Source organism: Gracilinanus agilis, chromosome 3, assembly GCF_016433145.1.
Source record: "Gracilinanus agilis isolate LMUSP501 chromosome 3, AgileGrace, whole genome shotgun sequence".
In the NCBI taxonomy this organism is placed as follows: Eukaryota; Metazoa; Chordata; class Mammalia; order Didelphimorphia; family Didelphidae; genus Gracilinanus; species Gracilinanus agilis.
Genome location: NC_058132.1, coordinates 116,916,570 through 116,942,448, shown reverse-complemented (window position 1 = coordinate 116,942,448; position 25,879 = coordinate 116,916,570). Strand labels below are relative to the sequence as shown.

The 25,879-nt window shown below is 37.4% G+C and overlaps 1 protein-coding gene across 3 annotated transcripts in view; it reads right to left on the bottom strand.

Annotated features, from left to right (window-relative positions):
• Nucleotides 1–16,840, bottom strand: part of LRCH1 (leucine rich repeats and calponin homology domain containing 1) — a 226,324-nt gene extending 209,484 nt beyond the window's left edge. For 2 of the 3 annotated variants that reach the window (XM_044668222.1, XM_044668221.1), the window contains exon 1: nt 16,274–16,755. In XM_044668222.1, the coding sequence (XP_044524157.1) occupies nt 16,274–16,592 (319 nt within the window). In that variant the 5' untranslated portion in view covers nt 16,593–16,755. Of the gene's footprint in view, nt 1–16,273 lie in introns of all 3 variants that reach the window. The other variant, XM_044668223.1, reaches the window with a different exon arrangement.
• Between the last annotated feature and the right edge of the window lie 9,039 nt (nt 16,841–25,879).

Sequence of the window (25,879 nt, the reverse complement as noted above, 5' to 3'; positions counted from 1 at the left end):
ACATTCTTACCCAAAAATTAGTCTCTTGAGATAATTTTAATCATAAAACACTGTTATGGAAGATATTGATTATTAGCAATCACAGCTTACGAGAGAAAACCATTATGTATACAGCATATGGATGAAGTTCCTGTCTTCATCTTTCCTCCTTTCTCAATTATATCCACATAACTTCAACAACTCAGGGAGAATTTTCATGTTTAAGTAACCAGAGACGTTTGTGTTGCTTTGATTCCTGAATCACACCAACTGCCTTTTCCTCCAAAGTTATGGGGGAAATTACACTTAATTCCCACTCCTAGGGCATTACAAATATGCACCCAAGTTCATGACTGTAGTGGCTGGCATGAAAAACACTGAACCAACATTAGCATGCTTTCAGCAATCCTATGTCATCAAGTCATTAACTGTGGAATGATTTGAGAATTTAAGATAGAATAGAATAGTTGCAAATGGAATATCTTGCCCAATTTAAGGAGTTTTCTGAGTATCATGTACAGTTTGATTCTTTTTTCCCTATTTATTTCACTATAGATTAGCCAAGAGAACCTGTTATTCTAGCATGCAGGAATATACACATAAATTTTTTATGTAAAACATGATTTAAAAAAAATCTAACCAAAAGTCATCTCTAAGCAGAAGCACTATGATGAATGCTGCCAAAAATCATGTTTCTGGCTGAATTTATCCAAATAGACATGAAAAAAGATGAAGAAAAAACAATAAATATCTTGCACACACACAAACTTATTCCAAACATCTATACTAGTAGGTATTTCACCACTGGTCTTGAGTTACTTGTGTGCACTCTTTAGAACCTTTTAAATCATTAACGTTTATTTACCTTCCTTTTTAAAACTCAAGAACATACATAAAAGAGTTTATAAAGTCCAAAAAGAAGGGGAAAAGTTGAGATGGAAATGTTAGAAAAACAGGAAGAGGTAAAAAGAATCCAATACTCTGAATTGGAAGGGCTCTCAGAGGCAAATACAGTCTTGCCTGTTTCCTAACCAAGAATCCCCTCTGACATCCCCAACAAAGAGTCATACATTCTACTTAACTGTCTTCCGTAATAGAGAAACTCACTATAGTAACTTATAAATTGGTCCATCACAATTCTGGTCAGCTCTAATTGTTTGGAAGTTATTTCTTTATGTCATCTAAATCAGGATCTTTACAACTTTTACCCACGACTCCCAGTTGTGTGCTTTGAAGCTAAGCAGAGCAAGTCTTATCTCATTTCCACATGATAGTCCTTTTACATCCTTGACAAGAGCCAGCATGTCTCAGTGATAAGACTTGAACACAGGTCTTCCAGTTGACAGAGCATGCATTCTATCCATTATACCAATGGTGTTAAATTTAAATAGAAATAGGAATCACTAAACTGTACACAAAGATCCCTGAGAACGATCTAGAATGCTTATTGACTTAGAAAACCATATATTTATCCATGTTCAACTGTATTTTTATTTATTTTGTTTAATGCTTTCCAATTCCATTTTAATTTGGTTTGGGTTGCACTTTAGTATTGCTGCCCACTGGCAGTACTACATTATCACAGAAGCACAGTACTTCTGTGCTATACCCTGCCTATATATTTTCAGAATATCAACTGGAAAAATACTAGTTCTGCTTATTTCAACCATAATAAACAAGTAAACCAAACAAGTGCTGATTCTTTAACCTCTCAGCAAAGAAAAGTAAAGCTTTTTTTTTAAAACCCTTGTACTTTGGTGTATTGTCTCATAGGTGGAAGATTGGTAAGGGTGGGCAATGGGGGTCAAGTGACTTGCCCAGGGTCACACAGCTGGGAAGTGGCTGAGGCCAGGTTTGAACCTAGGACCTCCTGTCTAAGCTTTTTTTTAAAATTAATTTTAGTAACTTTTCTCTCTGTTAATTACTTCCAATTAATCATTTCTGTAGCTTGTTTATAAATTTATTTGTCTGCATGTAGTAGAATGAAAAGAGGAAATACAAAGATTCAAGCCCTAACCTATTTTCTTTAGCTTTGTTCTGAATTGGTTTTTCAATCACCAAAATCAAGGATGTCGCCAGGTTCATCACAATGTAAAGAAAAATAACATTACAATACTGATTTTTGACAGCTTTTGAAGTTCAGTTCCTTCTTATATTTTGATATGGATAAAACATATCAAAAATTTTGTCTCCTGTGATCAGACTTGTCACAGCCATGGCACTCATTTAAAATAGTATACCTTATTTTACCTGCTAAAATTATTACCTTTGTAGGTCAAAGAATCTTATTAAGTGAGCATGGAAGCAAGAGTCTGAAATGATCCAACCCCAAAACTAGGAGAACCACTAATCATGGGCCATAAAGTCCTTAGAAGCAGGAACTTGGTTTTTGCCAGGGTAGCCCTTAAGGATCTACAGTTCTCTGCTTCCATGAGTAAATATTTAATAAGCACTCGAATGTTTTAATAGTCCATTAAAAAAAGAGAAATGACTATTCATACATTATGAAAAACGATCACTAATAAAAGCCAAAGACTTCTGTCTGGAACCCAACCTAATGTCTACCCAGAGTCGGGTTCTAAGAAGGATTAAGACGCCCAAGTATGGACAGATATTTGTTCTATACAGAAATATGAGGCCTAGATCAAAACTACCGAAATGTTTTATACAGACAGAAGAGTGACAACTACTTGAGGGTGAAGAAAGGTATCTCAATGACAAAGCATTTAGTCAAGTTATATTTTCCTGAAAGGTAGATCTTAAAGACTATTTGCATGCACATTACTGTAGGAACACCCACTGTGTATATTTCATACTAAAATCCCAAGCTTAATTATCATCCTGATTCCAAGGACAGAGCTCTGGCATTCCATTCCCCTCCTCAAGGAGACAAAATGACAAATGGTTTTTAAAAAAAAAAGAGCAACTATTCACAGCTGTGAACTGAAAACTATGAAACAGATTTAGCATATGCACATGAGCTTCCATAAAGCTGTGTTATATGCTAGAGTTGTTTTTTTTTAAAGCATTGGAAAGTCGAATGGAAATAAAAGAAACATTAATAGTAAGTGGCTAGATGAATCATACTTAGAAGTCTATTATAAAAGTATATATAACCACTAGGATGACTGACACACCTAAAACTTTTTTAATCCAGACTTTCCACAATGACCTGAAAAAATCCTAGTCTTTTAGGAATTTTTAGGAATTCCTTTAGGAATTCAAAGATTTCTTTTTTTTAGGAAAGCAAGCAAAGATGACCAAACAGCCCTCTTAAGAAAAAAGGTGAAAAAAGATAAATCTCAGCATTTTCACTAATTCTCCCCATGCCTGGAATTCTCTCCCTCCTCATGCCCATTTCCTGGCTTTCTTAGTTTCCATTAAATCCCAATTATTCCATCTTCTATAGGAAGCCATTCCCAATTCCTCTTAATTTTAGTACCTTTTCTCTGTTAATTACTTCCTATTAATCCTTTCTGTAGCTTGTTTATATATTTATTTGTTTGCTCGTTGTCTCTTCTTTTTGATTGTGAACTCCTGTACAGGAATTGTCTTGTAACTTTCTTTGAATCTCCAGCAGCTAGTCCAGTGCTTGGTATATAGTAGGCGCTTAACCAATGTTTACTGACTGACTGACTATAAATTAGAACCAATTACTCTGAACCTTCATTTCATTTACTAACTATGAAGGTTGTCATATTCAAGTGTTCCTCTGCTCTGATCCTTTACAAATTTATAAATGTATTAATTTACAGGAATTTATTTTTTATTTTTCATTTTATAAAAATCTGTTTCAATAAGTCAATGTATCTGTGATCTTACTTATGCTATTTAATGAATATAGATCTCAATTCATCCATGCCGTCTCATCTCATTACAATTCTTGCCCACATCCTCCCAGAAATCTTCCACAGTTTATGTACTTAAAATGCTGAGGGGCCTTCCTTCTCCTCTAGTTCTCTTGATATCAATGAAACACAAAGGCTTTCTAGCTTTTATCCTTTACTCTCACTTAAGTACTGTTCCACCTCATTTTCCATTCATATACTTCTCTGAGAACATCCACTCTGTCACTTCTTTCATGAGCTTCTTTCTTGGCAGCATATTCATCTTTCTCAAAGACACCACTGGCCTCTCCACTGTGATTTGTGTGACTCATAATTTTAACTCTTGAGAGTCTGATGTTCCATGATTCACATGATTAGTTTTGATAACTTTTAAAGCTCTATCTAGTTTAACCCTCTGATTTTATATATAAAGGAAACTCAGACCAAGGCAATCTAAGGAGTCTGTTGCCACACATCTAATGAAAAAATCAAGTCTAGAAACGAGGTCCCTTTTTAATTACACTTAATTAAAGACATAGCTTTTTACAAATATAACCAAAAAGGTATTTGGACACATGAAAAAGAGATATAACTATTTAAATAAAGATAACATTTACACTTAAAAAGTAAAGTATTTGTAAACTACAACAGGCTCTATAAATAGAAGCTTTTATTACTACTACTGGAGTTCAGATGTAAGGCTATATAATCAATCACCAAAGCCTAGGACAGCCTGAAAAGGCATATTGAAGGAGGCGGAATGTGAGCTGCAGAGGGCTTCAAGGATAAGTCCAATTTCCTGATCACAGCAACTACTTGTGATTCTTTCCCACCCACCAAATTACTCTGCATTTGTTTTGCATTTAGTCTATATTCTCTGATATATATATATATATATACACACACACACAAACTGTTCCCACCAAAAGAATATAAGCTTCTTGAGAGCAGGTTCCATTTCCTGTTTATCTTTATATCCCTAATGCCTAGCACAGTGCCTGAGACAATGTAGGTACTTAATAAATGAATGTTTGTTAATTGACTGGTTCCAAGTGTAAGAATAAAGGGAGCCAGTAATGAACGTTTGATAGATGTCACCAACAGCCTTCTTCTGGCTCCTTTTGTCCCATTCCCCCTTGCACAAATCCCATCCTTACACAAGTAGGAGTAATGTGCTATGAGCCAGAAAAAGGAAAAGTGAAGAACAGGAGAGGCTAAAAAGACACAAAAGGATCTACACACCTTAGCTCTTCTTACTTAAAGCAATAGTAGCAGGACACCAAGAAAGACAAACTTTAGAAATACTGCTCAAGTGGAGATCATTTGTACCTAAGAATTCATCTCACTCTACTTAAGTTTAGCTGCAAATCCAAAATGTTGGCTTTTTAATTCAAAAAATCTCCCCTTCTCCCTTTTTAGGTTTGGGTGTGAGAGTAAGGCAGGAACCCAAGATCACCAAGTGAATAATAAGATGGGGAAATCCTCACCTGTGTTCTGCTTCCTTGTAAACCTGGCCAAAGGTGAACAGCAGAAAGAAAGTCAAAAAGGATCTGAAAGTTAAACTATCTGTCCCTGAACAGATAAGAATAAAACATAATGGGTTCAACTTTTACTAAATAGATTGGTTCCTTCATCCATTCAAAAAACATTTATTATGTGTGTAATGTCTAGTTCTATACATAAACACATTCTAAAGGAGTAGTAATTCCCTATCAAGAAATAGAAATAAAAAATAAATTTGTCCTATACTATGTGATCCATAAATATTTTATCATCTAAATTACTTTAAAGTTATTTCTACTTTATTAGAAAAAACATTACTTTAAATAAAAAAAAAACAAATCTATGCCTAACTTATTCTAATTATAAAAGTATTTTTCAGTCTGATGATATGTAAGAGAAGCCAAACTCTCACAATTCATCAACTCTAAACATTTTGGTCATGTAAACAACTTCATTTTATTTCTGAATTATTTTGTGGGAACAGATGTTTTCCAAATGTACTACTTCTTACTACAGCATATTCAAGCAAACTCAATCAAATTTAGGGGAACATGTAGCTCTGCTATAAGCATGAATCAATTGATGGAATGATTTCTGTCAAGTGTATGCTTTCCTCCAACCAAGAGGCTCAGAAGACCTGTGGATGTAGGTATCTAGAAGAATCCTTATCTTCACCCATTCTGCTTACGATTTTAGCACTCCTCCCTGCCCATTTCTCTTGAAGGCTAAATGCAAAAATCCCCAACATTGCTCTCCACCTCAAGAAGGAACCCATAGCCTATGTTCCACTCCACTAAGTCCAATAAACCATTTCTACTGAGTTAATTCTATCTATACCTCTTACCCCATCATGGCCACACACACAGATTGGATGAAGAGAAGTTGGCACTTATAACCTTCCTGGTAAAATTGAGAACCAGCTCAGGATACCATCTTCCTTTTCACAGAGTCCTAGATACCTCTCTGGGCTGTGTCTTACTGTACCCTTCAGATTCCCAAAAATGCCATCTTACTTGCCAGTGCACTGTAAAGACCAACAGGCATTTCCATCCACAACTGAACTGCCACAGTGTGCTCTCCAATTACAATGTGAGCTCCTCTAAAACACTGATTGTCTCAATTTTCTATTTGTAACCTCTAATATATAGTAAGAGTTTAATAAATGTCTTTTCATTTGTTCATTTTGGTTTCTTCCCTTTTTTAAAACAGTATCACATGAAATTATTTAAAGCCAAATGGAATTTGAAGAGAGAAGAAAAACCTCAAGTAGAACATAACTAAAGATACATACATGTATGAGAGTTCTTGGATACATGAGTTTAAAACCACACACAAACACACAAAGAGAATACATTAGCTACGTTCATCTACTTGGAGTCTGAAGGGTTTTTTTTAACTCAAAGCCTTTAAATATTAATGTGTGAAGGATTGTAATTTAGTCATTGATATAATTGTTTCATTTGCTATTGAATTATCTTAATTACATCAACTGATAAAATCCCTAAAAAAAGTTACATGTTAGAAATGATAAATAAAATTAAAAGCTGATTCCTGGAAAAAATTGGTAAATCTTTAGCAACTTTATTTTAAAAGCAGAAAACCAAATTAAGAAAATAGCAAATAAAAATGGTGAAATCTTACCCAAAACAGGAGAAATAAAATAAATAAAAAACATTGAAACTATTACACAGGTATTTGCTAACAAAACTGAGAACACAAGAGTGATATCCAAACTGACAGAAAATTAAATGGAGATCCTAAACGACCTAATATAAGAAAAGAAAAGAGAACTAATTATAAAAGAAATACTTTTTAAAAATCTCCTGATACTGATGAATTCATAAAATTCTATCAAATGTTTTAAAAACAATCAGTACCCATACTACACAAAGAACTCTCACAAACTAAGGAAAACACCGTACCAGAAGTCCTACTACCTAAATCAGGGAAGAATAGGAGAACTATAGGCCAGCATCATTAATGAATAACAATTCAAAATTTTAAAACAAAAACTTAACTTGTCAGACTACAATGACTCATCTAAGAATTTATTCAAGAAATCATCCATTCAAATTGAATTTATACCAGGAATTCTAGGACTGTTCAATATCAGGAAGACAATCAATATAATCCTATTAAAAACACTAGGAAAACAATCAACATAATTATATTAAAAACAAAAACATACAAAAGCACACGATTATTTCAAAAGATGCAGAAAAAAATCCTTTGACAAAATACATCGTCAGGTACACTAAAAACTCTACAAAATACCAAGAGAGACCATTTTTTCTAAGATTCTATAAAGTGTTTAATCTAAAACCAAAAGCAAACATCATATGCAATGGAAATATTCTAGCATCTTTCCAACAAATAAGGGAGTAAAAGCAAGGTTGCTCACACTCTTCCTTAGCTAAAGAAACTATGGTACATAAATGTAATGGAATGTCACTGTGAGTTCAGAAACGATAAATGTGATAAACACAGAAAGGTATTTTAAGACGGGTATGAACGAAAGCATCGTGAAATAAGTAGAGCTAATAAGACAATACATGTGATGACTACAATATAAATGGATAGAATGACCACATTAGAAAAGCAACCCAAAGTGAATGTCTCACAAGACACACTCAAACCACCCTTTGTAGAGATAGGAGGTCCACAAGTATTACACACTGCACATATCTTTGGACTTTTTCAATGTATTGATCAGTTGGTCTAATTTTTTTCCTCTTCTTTTTCTTTTTTTTTCATCTTAAAAAAAAAAACAAAAACTATGGTATGAGATGGCTCCCTAGGAGGGGGAGAAGGGTGAGGAATACGGAAGAAACTAGGATGATGGAAAAAACAAAAGACAACAATAAAATTTTCTTTTAAAAAAGGAGAGTATAAAAATGAGTTCAAATTGATTCCAATAGAATTCTTACATTGGCTCTAGAAAGTTCACCTAATTTCCCTCTAAGGCAAATGTCCGTAGGGCTCAATGGATTCTGGAACAGATCCACACAAACAAGTTTTTGTAGAGCTTTGACAAAAGTTCAAGACAGGTTTTTTTTATTGTTGCTTATTTTAGCTAATAAACCCATAACCACCATGAGCAGAATTCATAGCACATCTGCTACTCTAATTACTAAAACTCTTTAAAAGCACGCCCAATAAAGACTCTAGAAAAAGATGGTTTTGGGGGCAGAGTAAGAGATTATACAGGACTACTTAGAAATATGTAAGAAAAGAATGAATGTTATATTAAAATCAGCTATGGTTTTAGATCTATGCCTAATAGACCTTTGGGAAAATTCAGTAACAAGAAAAACATTTAGACAGTTAAATATTACAGAATAACTATTCAAAAAACAGGACTATCATGGGCCAAAGAAATGTCAAATATAGCTTTAAAAAGAATAAGCAGTTTCTTTCATTTCAAAACATTCCCTATTTAATGTCGTATACATTTAAAAATTTTAAACTACTAAAAAGTTCAATGAAAAGCCTTATTTCAGTCAAATAAAATCTTTTTTTACCAATAAAAGTTAAGATGTTAAAGGGACTGACAAACCATTAAGTTGGATCTTTGGAATGATGAAGTTAAGGTCCTGGTTTGTCCTTTGGTAAACTAATCAGCTCTCTGAATTTCCTGAAGGTTGTGGGGCATATAATTGTATGCTCTTTTTCTAGATGCATGATTAGTATGCTGCTGCCTTGTCAATAAAGCAGTCTGTAATACAAGTGATAAGAATAGCATTTATGATTTTGGAAATTGCCTTTGCCATACCACAATGAAGCAGTACTGAACATCTGACCAAGATTTAGAACTACTACACAAACCAGCCGTCTGCATCCTCAAAACTCAAAAGGCTCTCTCTAGTGAAGGAAAACCCTTTTACCTTAATCAAGGGGGAAAAAAAATAAGAAAACTACAAAAAGAAGAGTATTATCAATATGGGAGACAGAGCTTGCTTATATTTGTAATGCAATAATTATTATACTTGAAATCATGATATCATAATATTCAGAGCAGTTTTCCCCTGAATTGACAGATTTTAAAGTCTATGCAATTTCAAATGACAAAACCCATTTGTTTCTAGACAAGTCAATTTCCAGAATGCTTGAATAAATACTGATCCAGCAGATTCAACCTCCCTGACTTCAGACCTCTAAATGTTAAGAATGTGTGGAGTCACAGATCAAACAGAGCAAGGGCACCTCAAGTCCTTCACATCTCCTTCTTCAGCCCATCCAGAGGCATTTAGATTATTGTATTCCATTAACTCCATTTCAGAGATGTACGTACACTGGGGAGTCCTGGATGCTCCACCCCTTTTCTTCCTATTTTCTTCTCAAAGTCCCATATTTACATAGGGAGGATAGAGAATGAAATGTCCTATAAAGGAATAGTTAAGTCCTAAGAGCTCTCACTCAGATAATGAAGTTGTAGTAGGATTCCCAAAAATTCTCTTTCCAATTAATCTCATGTAATCATTGCCAAAGATTTTTAACAAATAAGGCAGATTTATTATTTCCTAAAGCTTACCCTTAGTTAACCATTGAACTTTTTAACTAAAAAAAATCCGCTGAGGGGGGCAGCTGGGTAGCTCAGTGGAGTGAGAGTCAGGCCTAGAGACAGGAGGTCCTAGGTTCAAACCCGGCCTCAGCCACTTCCCAGCTGTGTGACCCTGGGCAAGTCACTTGGACCCCCATTGCCTACCCTTACCAATCTTCCACCTATGAGACAATACACCGAAGTACAAGGGTTAAAATAAAAAAAAATCCGCTGAGTATTATGAAAAACTTCTAAAAAGTTCTTTAATAATAATTTGAATTATGAAATTATTTAAGATAATCAGTTTCAGATATCTCAAAAAACAATAAAAGCTGTGTTCAATTCTTCTCATATTCAGATTTCATGGTCTCCAACATTGTTTTAAAAATTGCTAAATGAGAATATTTGGTAAAACCTTGGGAAGCACTCAAAAGACAAATGGCAAGAAAACTCTCTCTGAGCCTTCCCCATACAGTCTAACATCTTAATCATTACCAAAAGGCACCTACTTTACACTGGTGTCTCAGACACTAAACCTCCAAGGTTTTTTTCATTTCATGCATTTCCCTATATTCCATTTCTATTTTATAATTGAAGTCCTTCCTCATCAATTCATTGATTTGACCATATACTCCCAGCACATTCAGTGGTTCCCTGCTTATTAAAGTCTAAACTCCTTAATTTAGACTTTGAAGCCTTATAAATGCACCTTTCCTAGTTGTAGTGGATAATACTACTTCTCCCCCATATAAATTGCTTTGTACACTATTCCCCAAACACATATCTGTCTTTGAGTTCTCTCTCCCCATCTTCAGTTTATCCAAACCCAATTCACCCTTCATGAACTAACTAAAATCCCTATATCCAGAAAATCTCCACTACTGATCATGAAAGATAGCTTATCTCCTCAATTATACATGCCTCTTCTCAAGGGATGATGCCTTATGCTTACTTGTATCTCCCCCAAAGTCCTAAACTTCATGATATAAAATTTGACTTCAGACTCTATATGCCAACTCCAGTTCAGTTCAAACTATTAACAATGATTCCCTTTTTTATCTGCCCACTCTGACCACTTCACTCATCTCTTTAAATCTTCAAGCATTTTCAGAATACCAGGTCCAAGATTTTCACATTCTTTTTCAAGATCCTATTCCCATTTATGCTGGAAATATGTTTCTTCTCTCCTACATCATTCCTCTTCATTCTCCTATGTTCTAATCATATTAATCTATTTATGATATGTTTTGTCTGTAGGAATTATATTTGATAATGTTACCCATTAAATAAGAGAGCATGTTTAATTTAATATGTTTCATGCTGAATAACAGTCCTCAGTAACTAAGATGAATTAATAAATTTAGTGATAAAATAAAGTAGGGCCTTCAATCTTAATTTTTGAAAAAGTCAATGAGGAGGCAGCTGGGTAGTTCAGTGGATTGAGAGCCAGGCCTAGAGATGGGAGGTCATGGGTTCAAATATGACTTCAGACACTTCCTAGCTGTGTGACTCTGGGCAAATAATTTAATCCCCATAGCCCAGCAGCCCTTACCCCGTTTCTACCAATACACAATATGGATTCTAAGACCAAAAGTAAGGATTTTTCTAAAAAAGTCAATGAGGAAGAATTTTTTTAGTCCATAAAAGAAAGGGAAAAATATTTTGGACTAGATGATCTAAAAGTAATTACTCAATTTAGGTACCTTACCATATTTATTACATAATGCTGCTTCACAAGCATCTTGAACTAATTTCTAAAGTTGCTAATAGTTGAAAGGTTGCTAAGGATACTTAATACTTTTATTAAACAAGTAGAAAAGCTAAAACAAAAAAAAAAAGACCTCTTCAAAATTAAATTAGAGTCCCTATACAAATTACTGGGCTAGGCACTGAGGGAATACAAAGACCTAAGAACAAAACCTAGTCCAATATTTGACACGCATGCTTGGCAACTGCTTCATTAAATAATATAATAATAGCTTTAATATGGGATTTAAGATTTACATTATCTCACTTGAGCCTCACAACTCTCTGAGGTTGATAGTATTACTAAACCTACTTTACAAATGAAGAAACTGAGGCCCAAAGAAGTTGAATGACTTGCCCGGGGTCACACTACCACACTACTTGCCCTGAGGCAGAATGTGAACCCGGGTCTTCCTAAGTCCAAGTTCAATGTTTTATTTACTTCCCTACCATGCCTATCAACAAGCACAACTGACACATCTTTGAATGAAGCTATTATTAAAAAGCACTCAGCTAAGAGCTGAGGATTGCGATGATAGATTTCAGCGTAGGATATTTTTTAGATAGGTGAGATTTTCTGTCCCCTTCATACATTTCCTTTTTTTTCTTATATCTCCATTTTAAAATTAAAATTACATTGTTAAGTGCTACTAACAGGCTCCTGATTTGAGAGTTGATTTTATAACGGCGACCACAGTGTTTTATTAATATTATATTTAATAATTTTACTTTCATTTATTACAGCATACAAGTAGAAAATTTTCTACTGTCAAGGAGCTGAGATTCTAAAAGAGATAATATTCCCAAAAGACATCTGCTACTTTAAATCGTATGGAAAGGTCCCATGGTCCTTAGAATGTAGTGGCAAAGTAGATGGCAATGCCTCTTCTTGAATATTATTTCCCTTACTAAAATCATATAAGTTTCTATTGTTGAATCATTTGACTATATCAAGGACTTTGGTGACAAGAATTTTCTGTTTGGTGTCTTCAAAAGATGGAGCTACAGCACCTTCAGGAGCAGTTGCCAGGCAATCTCTCCAGGAGCTGCTTTCCTGGATGGCTGCTAATAAACACAGTGCTAGATGTTTTGCAATTCCCCTGGTGCTTGGGTTCAGGGAGTCCTGACCTATCAGGGTCTGCTGGGGCAGATGATGGCCAAGAAAGTGAGTGACTTGACTTGAGTAGCACACACTGCCTCCTGTTTCTCCCAAAGAGACTTTTTAAGGTAACTTGCCTGCCCTATATGTGGCAGCTGGTAGGGATGGCTGGTCCCTTCTTTACAGAACTTAGCAAAACTTTAACAACTTAGCAAATGATAGTTGTGAAGGATGAGCTAGAAGGACAGGAATTTTTATGCCATTCTCAAGGCTCCTGTGCCTATCTTCCTGTTGCTGTCACATTTTAAAACTCTGGTGTCCCAAATCCCAGGGTCTAGTACCCTTTCATTTCACTCTGCCATACTTCTTTTCTGAAAACCTTGGGCAGCTGATTTCTAAAAAGGTTAGGTATTATTGCAGTTATTTTTGTAAAGGTTACCTAACTCATTATTCCATTTAACTCCAAGGCATTTTCTGGGCCCAAGCATAAGACATTTATATATACCTATGTATGCACATGTTGTCTCCTCAATTAGACTAGAAGTCCCTTAAAGTAAGGGACTCTTGTTTTGTTTTATTTTATTTTTGACTATTTCCCCAGGACCTACCACAGAGTCTGGCACATAACCCTTGATTAATATTAAAACTTGATTAAATCAATTTGGTTAAAATTTTTGGATAAAATTTGATGAAAATTGATTTAATGAAAGATTTTCACAACTTTACATCCCAATTCTTTGAAGATCTTTAAATTCCGGTCTAAGATATATTCTGAAAATTAAAAGTTAGCCTGTGAAAAACCATTCTTTCCTTTATGTTTTCCTACTGATGCTCCCTCTTTTAAGACACTAACCTTTATAGATAGGAAATGGCAACATGGAACAGTCTGGAGGCAATTTAAATTCCTGCTTTACTTATTGCTTTTCTAAATCTCAAAAAGTACTTAAAGTAAACCTTTGGTACAGGATACATATATTTTAAAACCAGCTTCTTACTTGAAGCAAGGATGTTCTGAGGACTAATTTCTCTTCAATATCTGAAAATCTTTCAGCACATTTGTGTATTCAGATCCCAAATCAGAACAATGGCAGCACAGTACTCCATTTTTTAGTTGCCTTCTAACAACTTCTTATTAAGATTCCATTTTTAGCTTAAGGAATAAAGCCTTAAGAAGAATGTCATTACCTAAAACTTATGCGGTATCAAATGAGCTAATTGCAAATGGCTAAATATAATAAAAACTCTGGATTTAGAGTCAAAAGATCTGTTTTTCAATCCCAGTGGGGCTATCTGTGGGCCTTGGGCAAATCACTTTCCACCTTTGTGAATTTCCTTGTTGGTAAAATGAGTGAATTTGATTAGATGATCTCTATAATGCTATTTCCAGATCTAAGTTCTATGTTTAAACCAGGGAACCTACAACTAAAATTACATAAAATAAAGGAAGGGAAGGGTAGAAATATTGAATCCCAACAACAACCAGGTCTCCAACTTTTTATTGCAACAACATGGAGACAACTAGATCATGATGATACATAATGAAACCAAAAGATGTGACCTCTGATCTTTAAAAACATTATTACTCTATAAAAAATAAAGTGAAAGCAAATATGTAAAATAAGCATAACACCTTACCATTTTAAGGAAGAAAGAGGAGACAATATAACCAAATAAATTTCAGAAGGTACACAGAAAATTCAAATCTCAATATTGTAATTTTCTTATATTTTTTCCTGCCTCATACACAATTCTGTGTTTCACAGTATCTTGATGCAGAACTTTCCAGTTTACCTTAAGACACATAGCATACTTTAGGGGTAAAATTGCCAAAAAAAATTTTTTTGCATGATTCAATGAATTTGGAGAATTACTTTGACTTAAAAAGTGAAAATATAGAAAAGAGGCTACTACCCTGCTGTGGCCTGCACATATCTGGAAATCCCCAAATTGCTGTCCCTAACTATTTCTTAAATCCAAGTTAACAGAACTTTCTGACCCTCTTAAGTCTGTCTGCTTAAAATATAATGGCCCTGGCTATCCCTATCCTCCAAAAGCTGAAGTTGCTTTCTCCACTATTAAACCCCAATTAGAATTTGTATTTTCCTTCTAGAGTGGAAAAGAAATCAGGCTCAGACCTGTAATCAGACAGGGAACTTTCAACATATAAGAAGAAAAATGAGAAATGACCAACTGAGAAGCACTTGAAGAGAAATAAGCCAAGAACTTTTTTAAAAACTTGGTCCTGGAGAAAGAGCAAGTGAAATAACCCCCAGAAGAGGGAACTAAAATTTTGCTGTTCAATCCTGGATCTTACCCTACCATACAGTGTATATTCTCAAGATTGTATATATGTATTATAAGTTAGCAAAGAGAAAACAGATTTTGTAGAAATATGTCAACACATGACATAACTTGAAAAAGCTGGCTGCTCATTGGCACGGGTTGCAACTTGCAGGGCTCACATAAGAAGTGGCTACTTTCTTTACTTTCCTTTTAATATGCTGTGAGGTTATTTCGATGGCCCCTGAAAACATCAGGTTATGGAGAACTAAATAGTGTACAAAACCATATGGCCTGTTGACGATTGTAAATTCAGAAAAAACTAGTCATTGCAGAACAGACCGTTTATTGCAATTCAAGACAGCCCTGGCAGCTTCTTCCACTGCAACAAAAACAGGAAGAATCCCTCATTCAACCCCTACACCTCCTGTTACTAAATTGTATCTAAATATAAATTGTCTAGTGGAAGCGTTAATAATATCAAGATAGGTGCAAGAAGCCACTCAAAATACCTAAATGGCTGCGGGGGGAGGGGGGCAGATACTTTCCCTGATACACACACACACACACACACACACACACACACACACGCACACACACACATACCATACACAGAATTTCACTGTGTGCCTAGAACCTACGCTAATTGGGTCCCGTGGGTAAAACCCAGGCGCCCGTTCATTCACAAACACACAAGCCAATAAGTGTGCACCAACACCCTAATCCAGAAGGGCGGGTGTCGGCATAGTGACGGAGAGCAGGGCGCGAGGGAGCGAAGGCATGTGTCAGATTCACACCCACAGGGCAGACTTGCACGCCTAATCCTGACACTTCCACCCAGGGCACACAAGTGTGCCTGCAAGTCGCTCCCGCAACCACCAGCCACGCCGCGGTTTACGGAGGAGAGCTGCGGCAGGATGTGGAAGTGGGAGAGCACCCCCGCCCACGAGCACGCAGGCATGAACACACACACACACACACACACACACACACACACACACACACACGCACGCAAGCTCAGACAGAGGCGCGCCTCGGCTTTCCCCAGCGCACACTAGGCAGGCCCATCCGGAAGGTGTGGAGCAAACTTGAAATCCGTGAACCGCACAATCTCAAGCCCCCAGCCCTTCTCTCTTCCCAGTGCACGCACGTCCACTCGCGCGCGCGCGTATACACACACATACATATACACAGAGCAACTGGAAGGTGTACAGGTTAGTCTATCCCAACCCCTCTCCAGCCTTCAGCCTGGCTGTAAGAGGGGGCGATTTCACACGCGCGTAGCAGTCGCATCCTCACCTGCCTGCACCGTGTCCGAGAGGTCGTGTCCGAGGGCTACGGTCCTGGGAAACTCCTTTAATTTGCGGGCACTGAGGTTGAGCCCCCCGGAATTGGCCGCCTCCTCGAGCGCCCGCTCCAGACCTCGGTTCAGAGGCAGGTTGTAGCCTCCTCCGGTGCTCCCCGCCCCGGCTCCGGCCCCAACGCCAGCGCCGGTCCCAGCCCCGCCGTGATGCTGAAGATGGTGATGATGGTGATGATGATGGTGATGATGCTGGTGCAAAGCTGCAGCTGGGAGCGCAGGGGCGAAAGGTTGGGGCTCGCTGCCCAGCGTCGCCATCTTCTTCCCCTGGCCCCCTACCCCGCCCCTCCGCGTTGGCGGGGGGTCTCTACGCCCCCCGGGGGAGGGGTAGACGGTGCCTCGAGCTGAGCCGCTCTCAACCGGGGCAGACGGGAAGGCAGCGGCTCGGGGATGGGGCACCAGCGCGGAGGTGGCTGCCCGCGGTTGCCCGAGTCTTACGGGTTTCCTGTCCCTGGGAAGCGAAGGACGGCGGCGGCGGCAGTAGCGCGCATGTGTCTCTGGCTGGGGCTCCCTCCTCTCTGGCCTCTCTACTCCTCCTCCTTCTTCTCCTCCTTCCCCAAGCTGTCAATCCAGCCCCGATTCCCGAGTAGGGCAGAGGCGTCCTCCCCGTGCGAGTCTAACTTGCCCCAGCCAGTTCACTGAGCATGCCCACAGCCCCCGCAGGCGAGAGGCGCGACTTTAGACAAGTGGGGGGATGGGGGGGTTGGGGCTGGTTGTCCCCGCCTCCGCCTCCGCAAGAGGGTGGAGAGCAAAGAGGGACTGACTGCGCCCAGCGAACGAGGTGCCAGCCCCGAAGAAGGAGGGAGGGAGAGAGGCACCCTCAACAAAGAGAAGTAAGCGCCGGGCAAGGGGAACAGCCCCTGGATATGGGGAAGGAGTCACCACCACCTCTGGTGTGAGGGGCTGACCCTGCCTGCCTGGAGCATCCTTTTCTTTTGTAATCAGGGATCCCCCAAGGTCAGGGTCATTGCTGGATGATTGACTGGATGTAAATGCAGTGACGGAAGGGGTTATCCAAATTCAGCATGTTTGGGAGAAGGCTTTGTACCCAAGGGGGTGTCTCCCCTACTTCTTATAGTTCGGTTTCCACTGTCTCCTAAACCGACTCAGTCTCATTTTGGAAGAGTAAGAAAGCTGAGGAAAGCTAAGGACTTTGTGGGGGGCGATTTATGATTTTTGTAGAGTAATTGTTGGAAACCACCGAGGCGTGGGAGGGAAAGAACGGTTTTGTTTGTTTGCAAAATGTCCATTTGCTTGGAGTGTAAGAAAAGATACTGTGGGGAGTGGGGTAGAAATTAAGTGGAAAAAGGTATTAACATGAGACCCAGGACTTTCACATGGGTTTCAGTAGACACTAGCTACAGTTGCCCTTGTTGGGTAGTATAATACTGAGGTCAATCCAAACCCTTTAGTTTAGATCATATTTTAGTTTAGATCATATTCTGAACCCATGGAATCTGGGGTCTGTTGCTATGGCTTCAAATCTCTTCCCCTCCTCGCTCACCTTGTCACTAAGCTGGGAGGGTAACATAGGCTAATAATATCTCCTGTTCCCTCAGTATAACGATTTCCTGGCTATCTTCCCCAACCTCCATTTGGTTAAAAAGTCATCAACTACTCAACAGGGAATATGAGTGAAGAAGTGTAGTCTAATGGAAAAAGCACTGGATATGGAGTCGGGACCCCAGAATTTAAATACCAGCCCTGCTACCTAATACACTTAGAAATTTGGACAAGTAATATCACCTTTCTTAGACTCAATTTCTTACTCTGTCGAATGAGGATATTAGATTAAAATTTGGCCACTATATTTATTCAATCACTAAATAATCTATAATATTTCTTTCAGCCCTACAGTCAATAATCCAATGGCCAGGGCATTGTATACACTTATGTGTACTAGGGAAATATCTACCCCTGTCCCCCAGAATTTAAACTCCATGAGGTCACAAATATAAGCCCTTTACATGCTGGACCTGTTTCATTTTTTGTCTTTGTATCCTCAAGACCAGCACAGTGTCTTCATAAATGGTTTGAATTTTGTATCAGGCACTTACTGGCAGTGAGTCCTTAGACATGTCACTTACCTGCTGTCATCTGTCCTATTTCCACATCTGTTAAATAGAGATAATAATAGCACTTACCTCATGGGGTTGCTATGAGGATTAAATGATATGTAAAGAGCTTCACAAATCTTAAAATGACATATAAATGAGATCAATTACTATTTTTGTAGCTAAGTGATAAAAAAAATACTACCTAGCATAATATATTCCATCTTTCTATCCAGCATTCTCTCTGGCTGTCGCCTCTTCCTGAAATGCTTCCTTTACATATCTCAGCCCCCTGGCTTCTCTGGCTTTCTTCAGGTTCCAACAAAAATAATATCTAGGTACAGTGAGGTGGCACAGGCCTGAAATTGAGAAAATCTAGGTTCAAATGTGGCCTGGGATCAAATGTGACACTTACTAGTTGAGTGACCCTAAACAAGTCACTTAAGCCTGTTTGCTTAGTCCTTGCCCTTCTGTCTTACAATGATCACTAAGAAGGAAAGTAAGGGTAAAAATAAATAAATAAAATCTACAGGAAGCATTTCTCTTTCCTTCCTTCTTAATTTTAGTGCCTTCCCTCTTTTAATTATTCCCTGTCTTGAATATAGTTTGTATATATTGTTTATATGTTGTCTTTCCTTCTTAGATTCTGATCTCCTTGATGGCAGACTTTTCTTTTGACTTTTTTTGTATATTCAGGGTTTAGCACAACACCTGGCACATAATAGGTGCTTCATAAAAATGTCTTGACTATCTAGTTTTTGAAGGAATATATATATATATATATGTACATATATATATTCTCTGCAATCCTAAAGCAGATTTCATACTTTTTAATGGGGAGGGGAGAATACTATAGAGTAGATAAGAAAATAATAGATGAGAGACGAGCTCTAAAGATGAGGAGGACTCAGTTCCTTTCTATGTCAAGGATCATAAAAATCAAAGATATAAAGATGTTATGGACCTTAGAGATTACTCAGTCTAGCTCCCTCATTTTATGGATGAGGAATCAGAATCCCAGAGAGATAAAGGTGGTAAGTGGCAATGGTAGCATTTGAACCTAGGTCTTTAGACTCCAAAACTAGCACTCTTCCCATAAACCACTAGAATGGAGAGAAAGAGAAAAGTCTCTTCAGTGGCAGACACACAGTCATGTGGCTCCAGAAGCAAATACTGGCCTCTGGCACAAGTCATTTAGATTATTCTAGCATTATTTTCTCTCTAATACTGACCATTCTTACATGGCACTAGACTAGGAGGTAAGCTTTCTTAATAGAAATCTGCTCCACTTTGCATTAATCAGTTTGAGGAGACTAGTACCACCTACTGGTGATACCTCAGAATTCTATGAATCTGACTTTAAGGAATAAAATACTTTTTGGCAGGGAACGTATGCTTTTTTCCTTAGACTCTAGAATGTTAGAGCTATGGTGGAACTTAGTAATCCTTTAGCCTATCTCCATCATTTGTTCATAGGGAAACTGAGGTTTAAAAAAGTGACATGCTCATAGCCACACAACTGTGTACATATTGCAGAGCTGGGACTAGAACACTCAGTCTGATGTTTGTTTCCATTGTACCCAGTCCTTGTTCCTCCTCTCAATTTTTTCATCAATGTAGAAACTTGAAATGTAGAGATTCTTCCCACTGATACTGGTCAGCAATGATCTATGATTAATAATCTTACAAAATGGCCTAAAACACCAAAAGAACTTAATGTCTTACCCATATGGTCATAAAGTCAATATTAGGTCAAAGACACAAAAATCGAACCCGAGTCTTCCTTCAAATCCAGCCCCTCCAGCCATTGGGGCAAGTTTCTTCTTATCCCTTAGCCTCACTAATACCAAATTTCAATATTTGCTAGAGGAAAAATATCCATATATAAACATAATCCCATCTTCCCTTACTTTTTCTGCTTTTCCCAAAAGAAGTTTGAGCCTATCCTTCAATATGGATTTTCCCTGGGAGAGTTTAGAGAAGCCAAAGTTTTAGAGTTGATAGGAACCTTTGAAATTGCCTCCCTACCTACCCCACCCAAACTTTGTCATTTTACAGATAAACTGAGACAGAAAATGGACAAGCAATTTTTCCAAGCTCATACAGCAAAGCCACCCCAAACTTGGGTCTTCTAACTCCAAGCCTTTACGATATCACTATGACATTCCCTTTATATTATACTATACACTATACAATATAGTTTTTACAGTATACTATACTGCTAGTACTCTTTCAGCTATAGCCAGGTTAGTGGTTTGGGAATTGTTTTTGTTATTTAGCATGGGTGTTGGTAATAATCTGAGTGATCTTTCAGCAGAGGTACATAATAGCAGGAAATTATAAAAGAATTTTTTGAAATTCCCAACAAGATACTTTGAGAAGAAATAGGATATTAAGATACCACTTCCCATAAAAATGTCTTACAATTAAAATTTTATTTTGGAATAGATTTCCAATCTTGTACATTTAAAGTAGGGCCCATCTATGAGATTTTCTTCTGTCTTCTCTTCCACATGAAACATTGTACACTAAATAAAAGATTTTCCTTCTTGTAAATTTTTCCACTTCTGCACTATACTTGTGACTTCATTGTTCTATGGTTTGGGTATAGAAACTTCCTGGACAGAGGCAGATTTACAGACCTATAAAGGTGCCTGGGCTACTGAATGATTAAATGACATGTTTATGATCACAAAGCTAATATAGATCAGAGGTAGAACTCACACCTAGGTCTTCCTTGTTCGAAGACCAGTACTCATCATTAAACTATGCTGCCAAAACTTGCTCCTATTATTGATAGGAGTTTTCAAGGCAATAAACCAGACTTTAGCATGAAGCAAATTGGTACTATTGGTGAGAAGTAAGATACTGACCTGAATGAAATGAATCTTGATTATTTTTCAAAAATTAAGCAATATGCCACCCTAGTTGTTGTTTCTGTGACTGCCTGCTTTCTGAGTTGTATTCTCCCAGGCTACCACTATTTTTTTATTGTTATCTTCCCTTCCTCTTCTTGCCATTTTCCTTTATTTCCTGATTTGGAGAATGGAGTTAAAGTCTGGTGCTACTCGGATGACAATAAGCTAACACTTCCTTCCTGTCACAGGCTTTTCTGGCCTGAGAGTACTTCAGTCATTCACACTATACTGAGATGGGTAAGGGCAAAAGAAATGAAAAATAACACTGAGGTGTTTCAGAAACATGACTGAATTATATAAGGGGAAAAGAAGAGAGAAGCCCATTTTTGTTTCTATTTGATATTTTCAGCATGAAATATTGAGGATCACAAGAAAAGTTGTATCTTATTCAAGTCTTTATAGACAAATAAATATTTAAAACATCATAATTTTTGTTCTTCCTGCTGCCAGAAAACAAGATATAAGATCCTATCCAAATGAATACCTATATGTCTGGCCTTGTGTTCCTACCTGAAGAAATCAAAGATTTAGAACTAGAAGGGACCAGGGAGGTCATCTGATGCTGTCTGCCTCAGTTTCCTCATCTGAAAATTTCTAGAAATTATTATATAACCTGACTATATCCTCCTTGAGTAGGCTGAATGCATGTTATGAATTTGCATTCCTGTGTTTGTAAGTACTCTTAGATCTTCCTAGGAGTATATGCCACATACCATCATGTCATAAATTATTCAAGAGACATATATATATATATATGTATATACACATATGTATACTTTTTTGTAAACAGATACAATAAGTGCAGTAAATATTCTTAACTAATTGATACTTGTTTCCATGAGAATTTGGGGGAACCTAATTAATAATATGAACACAAACAACTGTTGAAAATGCTAAATTGCCATTACTTAATCATACTGAAAGCATGGAGTAATGGAAAGAGAGTCAATCTTGAAGTCAGGAAGACCTGAACTCAAGTCCCACCTTCCATACCTCTTGGTTCTGTGACCAGATATAATTCTGTGACCTTATGTAATTACTCATATGACCAGACACATTTCACTTCTGTTCCCAGATTTTGCCAACCATTCTATTTGAGTGAATTTATGGAATGAAAATATTTGTTTAGTGGTTTCAACTTGTATTTAATGGTTATCTGTATTTTTAAAAGTAATTTTCTAGCTCATAATACTTTGAGAGAAATGAAAGGGCAGAAGTGGAAGTTTGTGGTCTAAGAAGACTGATTGAGGGATTTGGTTTGGCACCAGATTGTAAGCCCCTTGAGGACAGGGATCATGTTATATTGCTCTGCACACATAGGTATTCAATAAATATTTGTTGATAAAAAAAAACAAACTGAAAAGGATTATTTAGCTTAGCTAAATTAGTATTTAGGCAAATCCTTTCATCTCTAAGTGTCCCAGAAAACTTTTAAATTACAGAAAAGTTATTCATTGATATGGGCAGAAGTTCCTTATATCAATGAAATCATAGGATTTTTTTAAAAGCCTAAAATAAAACACTTATTCTAGAATGTACTTGTAAACTTAGCTCTGGTGCTTTTCTCCCAAGATGGTAGATAAGTTAAGTTTAGCTCCCTTTACCTGCCTTCAGCCTCTCCTCTAGCTATATTAATCTTGCCATTTATGGTCATGATTGCTCATCTTCATGTGGCTTAAGGATATCTTACAGTGATTTCCCCCCTCTTATTTGAAATTCTCTTATACCATAATTTACTCTGAATTTCATAAGAGAATGCTGCCCACCTTTGGATTTTGACAAATGCCCAACTGGTTATTATCCAGCTAGAGTTTTCCCCTAAACCACAACTCCCCCTGTGAGATTTTTCCAAGTTATTCTACACACAGAGGAGAGAAGCAACAGCTGCTAAAGCCCAGCCAAACCTCACTCCTTCTCTTCCTGCTTGCCTTTTGTTCTCCACCCTGGAATAAGACAGGGCCCCAGCTCCTGGACCAAAGAACTTCCTTTAACTCCTTCCTGCCAAGTCTCATACCTTACTGTTTCTGCCAGAACAATGAAACTTCAAAAGGAGAACTACAAAAGACAAGGTGCTATCTATATTACATGAAATTTTCTGAGTCCTTTTGGGATCACAGATAAAAAGTGTTCCATGATGGTAGAATTATAAATCTTTGCCATCAAACATCTTTGCTAGGTTTCTTTAAATATGTTTAGTTTCTGTGATCACTTTGATTTTATGTACATTTTAAAACTAATATTTGTATTGTGCACAAGATATCAGACTGTATATGTTACTAATGTATAAATAGGACAAGAGACTTCCCTGGAGTACTTCAGCCACAGTAGAACGTTGCTATCTTATGTGGCAAAGAGAGGACATTCTGACCTGAGGCTGCCGCTGAGAGAGATCATTTGAAAACAGTTTGGTAAGAAAATTATAGAGTGGGAAATGTGAAGTTGGCCGCTGATTGTACCTGAAAAGGATATCTTTAGCTTAGCTAAATTAATATACTCTTAGCTGTATTCAAGGGGAAATTGATAAAAAAAAATGAGCATAACAAACCATCTAGATGTGAGAACGCTATCAGGAGCAGCAAAAGAATGATATGGAGTCACTAAGTCAGTTTCTGAATGGCACTGACCAACAACATTATGATTTTTAAAATAGGCATTTAGTGGAGGCTGTAGGCCTCCTCTCTCCATATATAATCCATGAGGTGCATCCTCTGTATACAGTAAATATAAAAGAGGGAGAACGTGATTTCCCCTCCCCAGCTCAATTAATTAAGTTCACAGATTTTAATGTGCTAACAGGATTTATCATAATAAATACCCTCTGGTTCCTATATAAGTTTTGAACGCCCACCTAAGTCAAGGAGACAAATATTATTTGCCTGAACAAATAGTCATATTTCTTGAAGTTTTAAATAACTATGTCTCGAAAGGATTCGAGTTCCAGCGGAGCAGTTGTCAAAGCTGAGAGCTGCTTGTGGAGGAGAGAGGTAGGGAATAAGCATTTATTAAGTACCTATGACATACCAGGCATGGTGTTAAGCACTTTATAAATATTATCTGATTTAGTCCTACAAGAGAGGATGGAATTTCTTTATTGCGTGATGCATTGGTTATCTAGCTTTGAAGAGGAACTAAGTAGTAGAAAGATAATTGCATTCAGCAGGGATGTCTCTCCACGTACTCCACATGGACATGTATAGAAAGGCAGCCACTGGATGGAGAAGGCAGCTTGAAGGAATAGAATTCTCTAGTATCAGAGAAGAGCCCCAGCTATGAAGGTGATAAGGCAACCCGAGGAACCCAGCTAACCAACCTGCCAAGCAGAGATACTTCACCCAAGGGAAACTACATGAAAGCACTATTAAGAGGGAAAATAACAACTTCCAAGCCTTGAAGCACTAGGACTTGTGAATTGCCTTTAACAATTGTGAGCCCATTCTTCCCAGTGAGTATTTATGGGAGAATGTACCCCAGATTTTAGATGGGGGGATGTTTTGTAGCTACTATTTTTAGTGTGCCAAAATGCCTTTGCAAAGTGCCAATTGTGCCTGCTAGCTGATTGCTAATGGAAGGAAAATGAAGTGAAGGCTCATGAAGTCATAGTTTCTCATAAATATGTCGTTGTTGATACCCTGGAACCTTGAGAGTAGTTCTCCCTTTGAATATCCAACCTGTAAGTGTGAGTACAAGCTGAGGAAATAACTCAGAGAGGACACAAGGGTCAGGGAATATACATTTATTAAATGCCTACTATGTGCCAAGAACTGTGCTAAATACTTTATAAATATCTCATTTGATCCTCACAACAGCCCTGAGAAATGGGTGCTGTCATTATCCCCATTTTATAGATGAGGAAGCTGAAGCAAACAGAAGTTTAGTAATATGCCCAGAGTTACACAGCTAGTAAGTATCTAAGGCTGGATTTGAACTCAGGTCTTCCTGACTCCAGAGAGAGGCTCTACTTCTGTGTTACACAAGAAAATTTTTAAGTAGATGTAAACATAGTTCTCTAATAATGATTTTAAATGTTGTTTTAATGGGTGTTTCATTCATTCATTCATTATTTAGTATTTGGTTTCTGAGGCAACCTAAAATAGTAGATGAAGAGCTAGCTTCCAAGTCAAATAGACAAGGGTTCAAAATCTCACCTCTGACATATATTTGGCTGTGTGACAGTGAGTTAGTCACTTAACCACTCTAAGGTTTTGTTACAGAGGATTTTCAGAGTTCTCCATACCAATAAAATCCCATATTTATCTAAACAAAAACTGACCAAAAAATGAATGGTATAATAGGATTTAGAATGAGAGAAATTTTTAGAGATCTAGTCCAACATCATTTCTTTGATGAGGAAAATGAGACCTTAAGAAATTGATTTGCCAAGCTATGCGAGAGAGGTGGGATTCCAACACCAGCCTTCTGACTCCAAAGCTAGTGTTGGAGCTACCACACTACAGCTGTCCCTTCTACTGGCCTATAAACAAATCCTTCAGCTTGCCTATTAGCTTAGTTTTGTTTACAAAGCTGTAAATATTCTGTTCTTAATTTATGTTATCTCTGCATCTGGGTCACACAA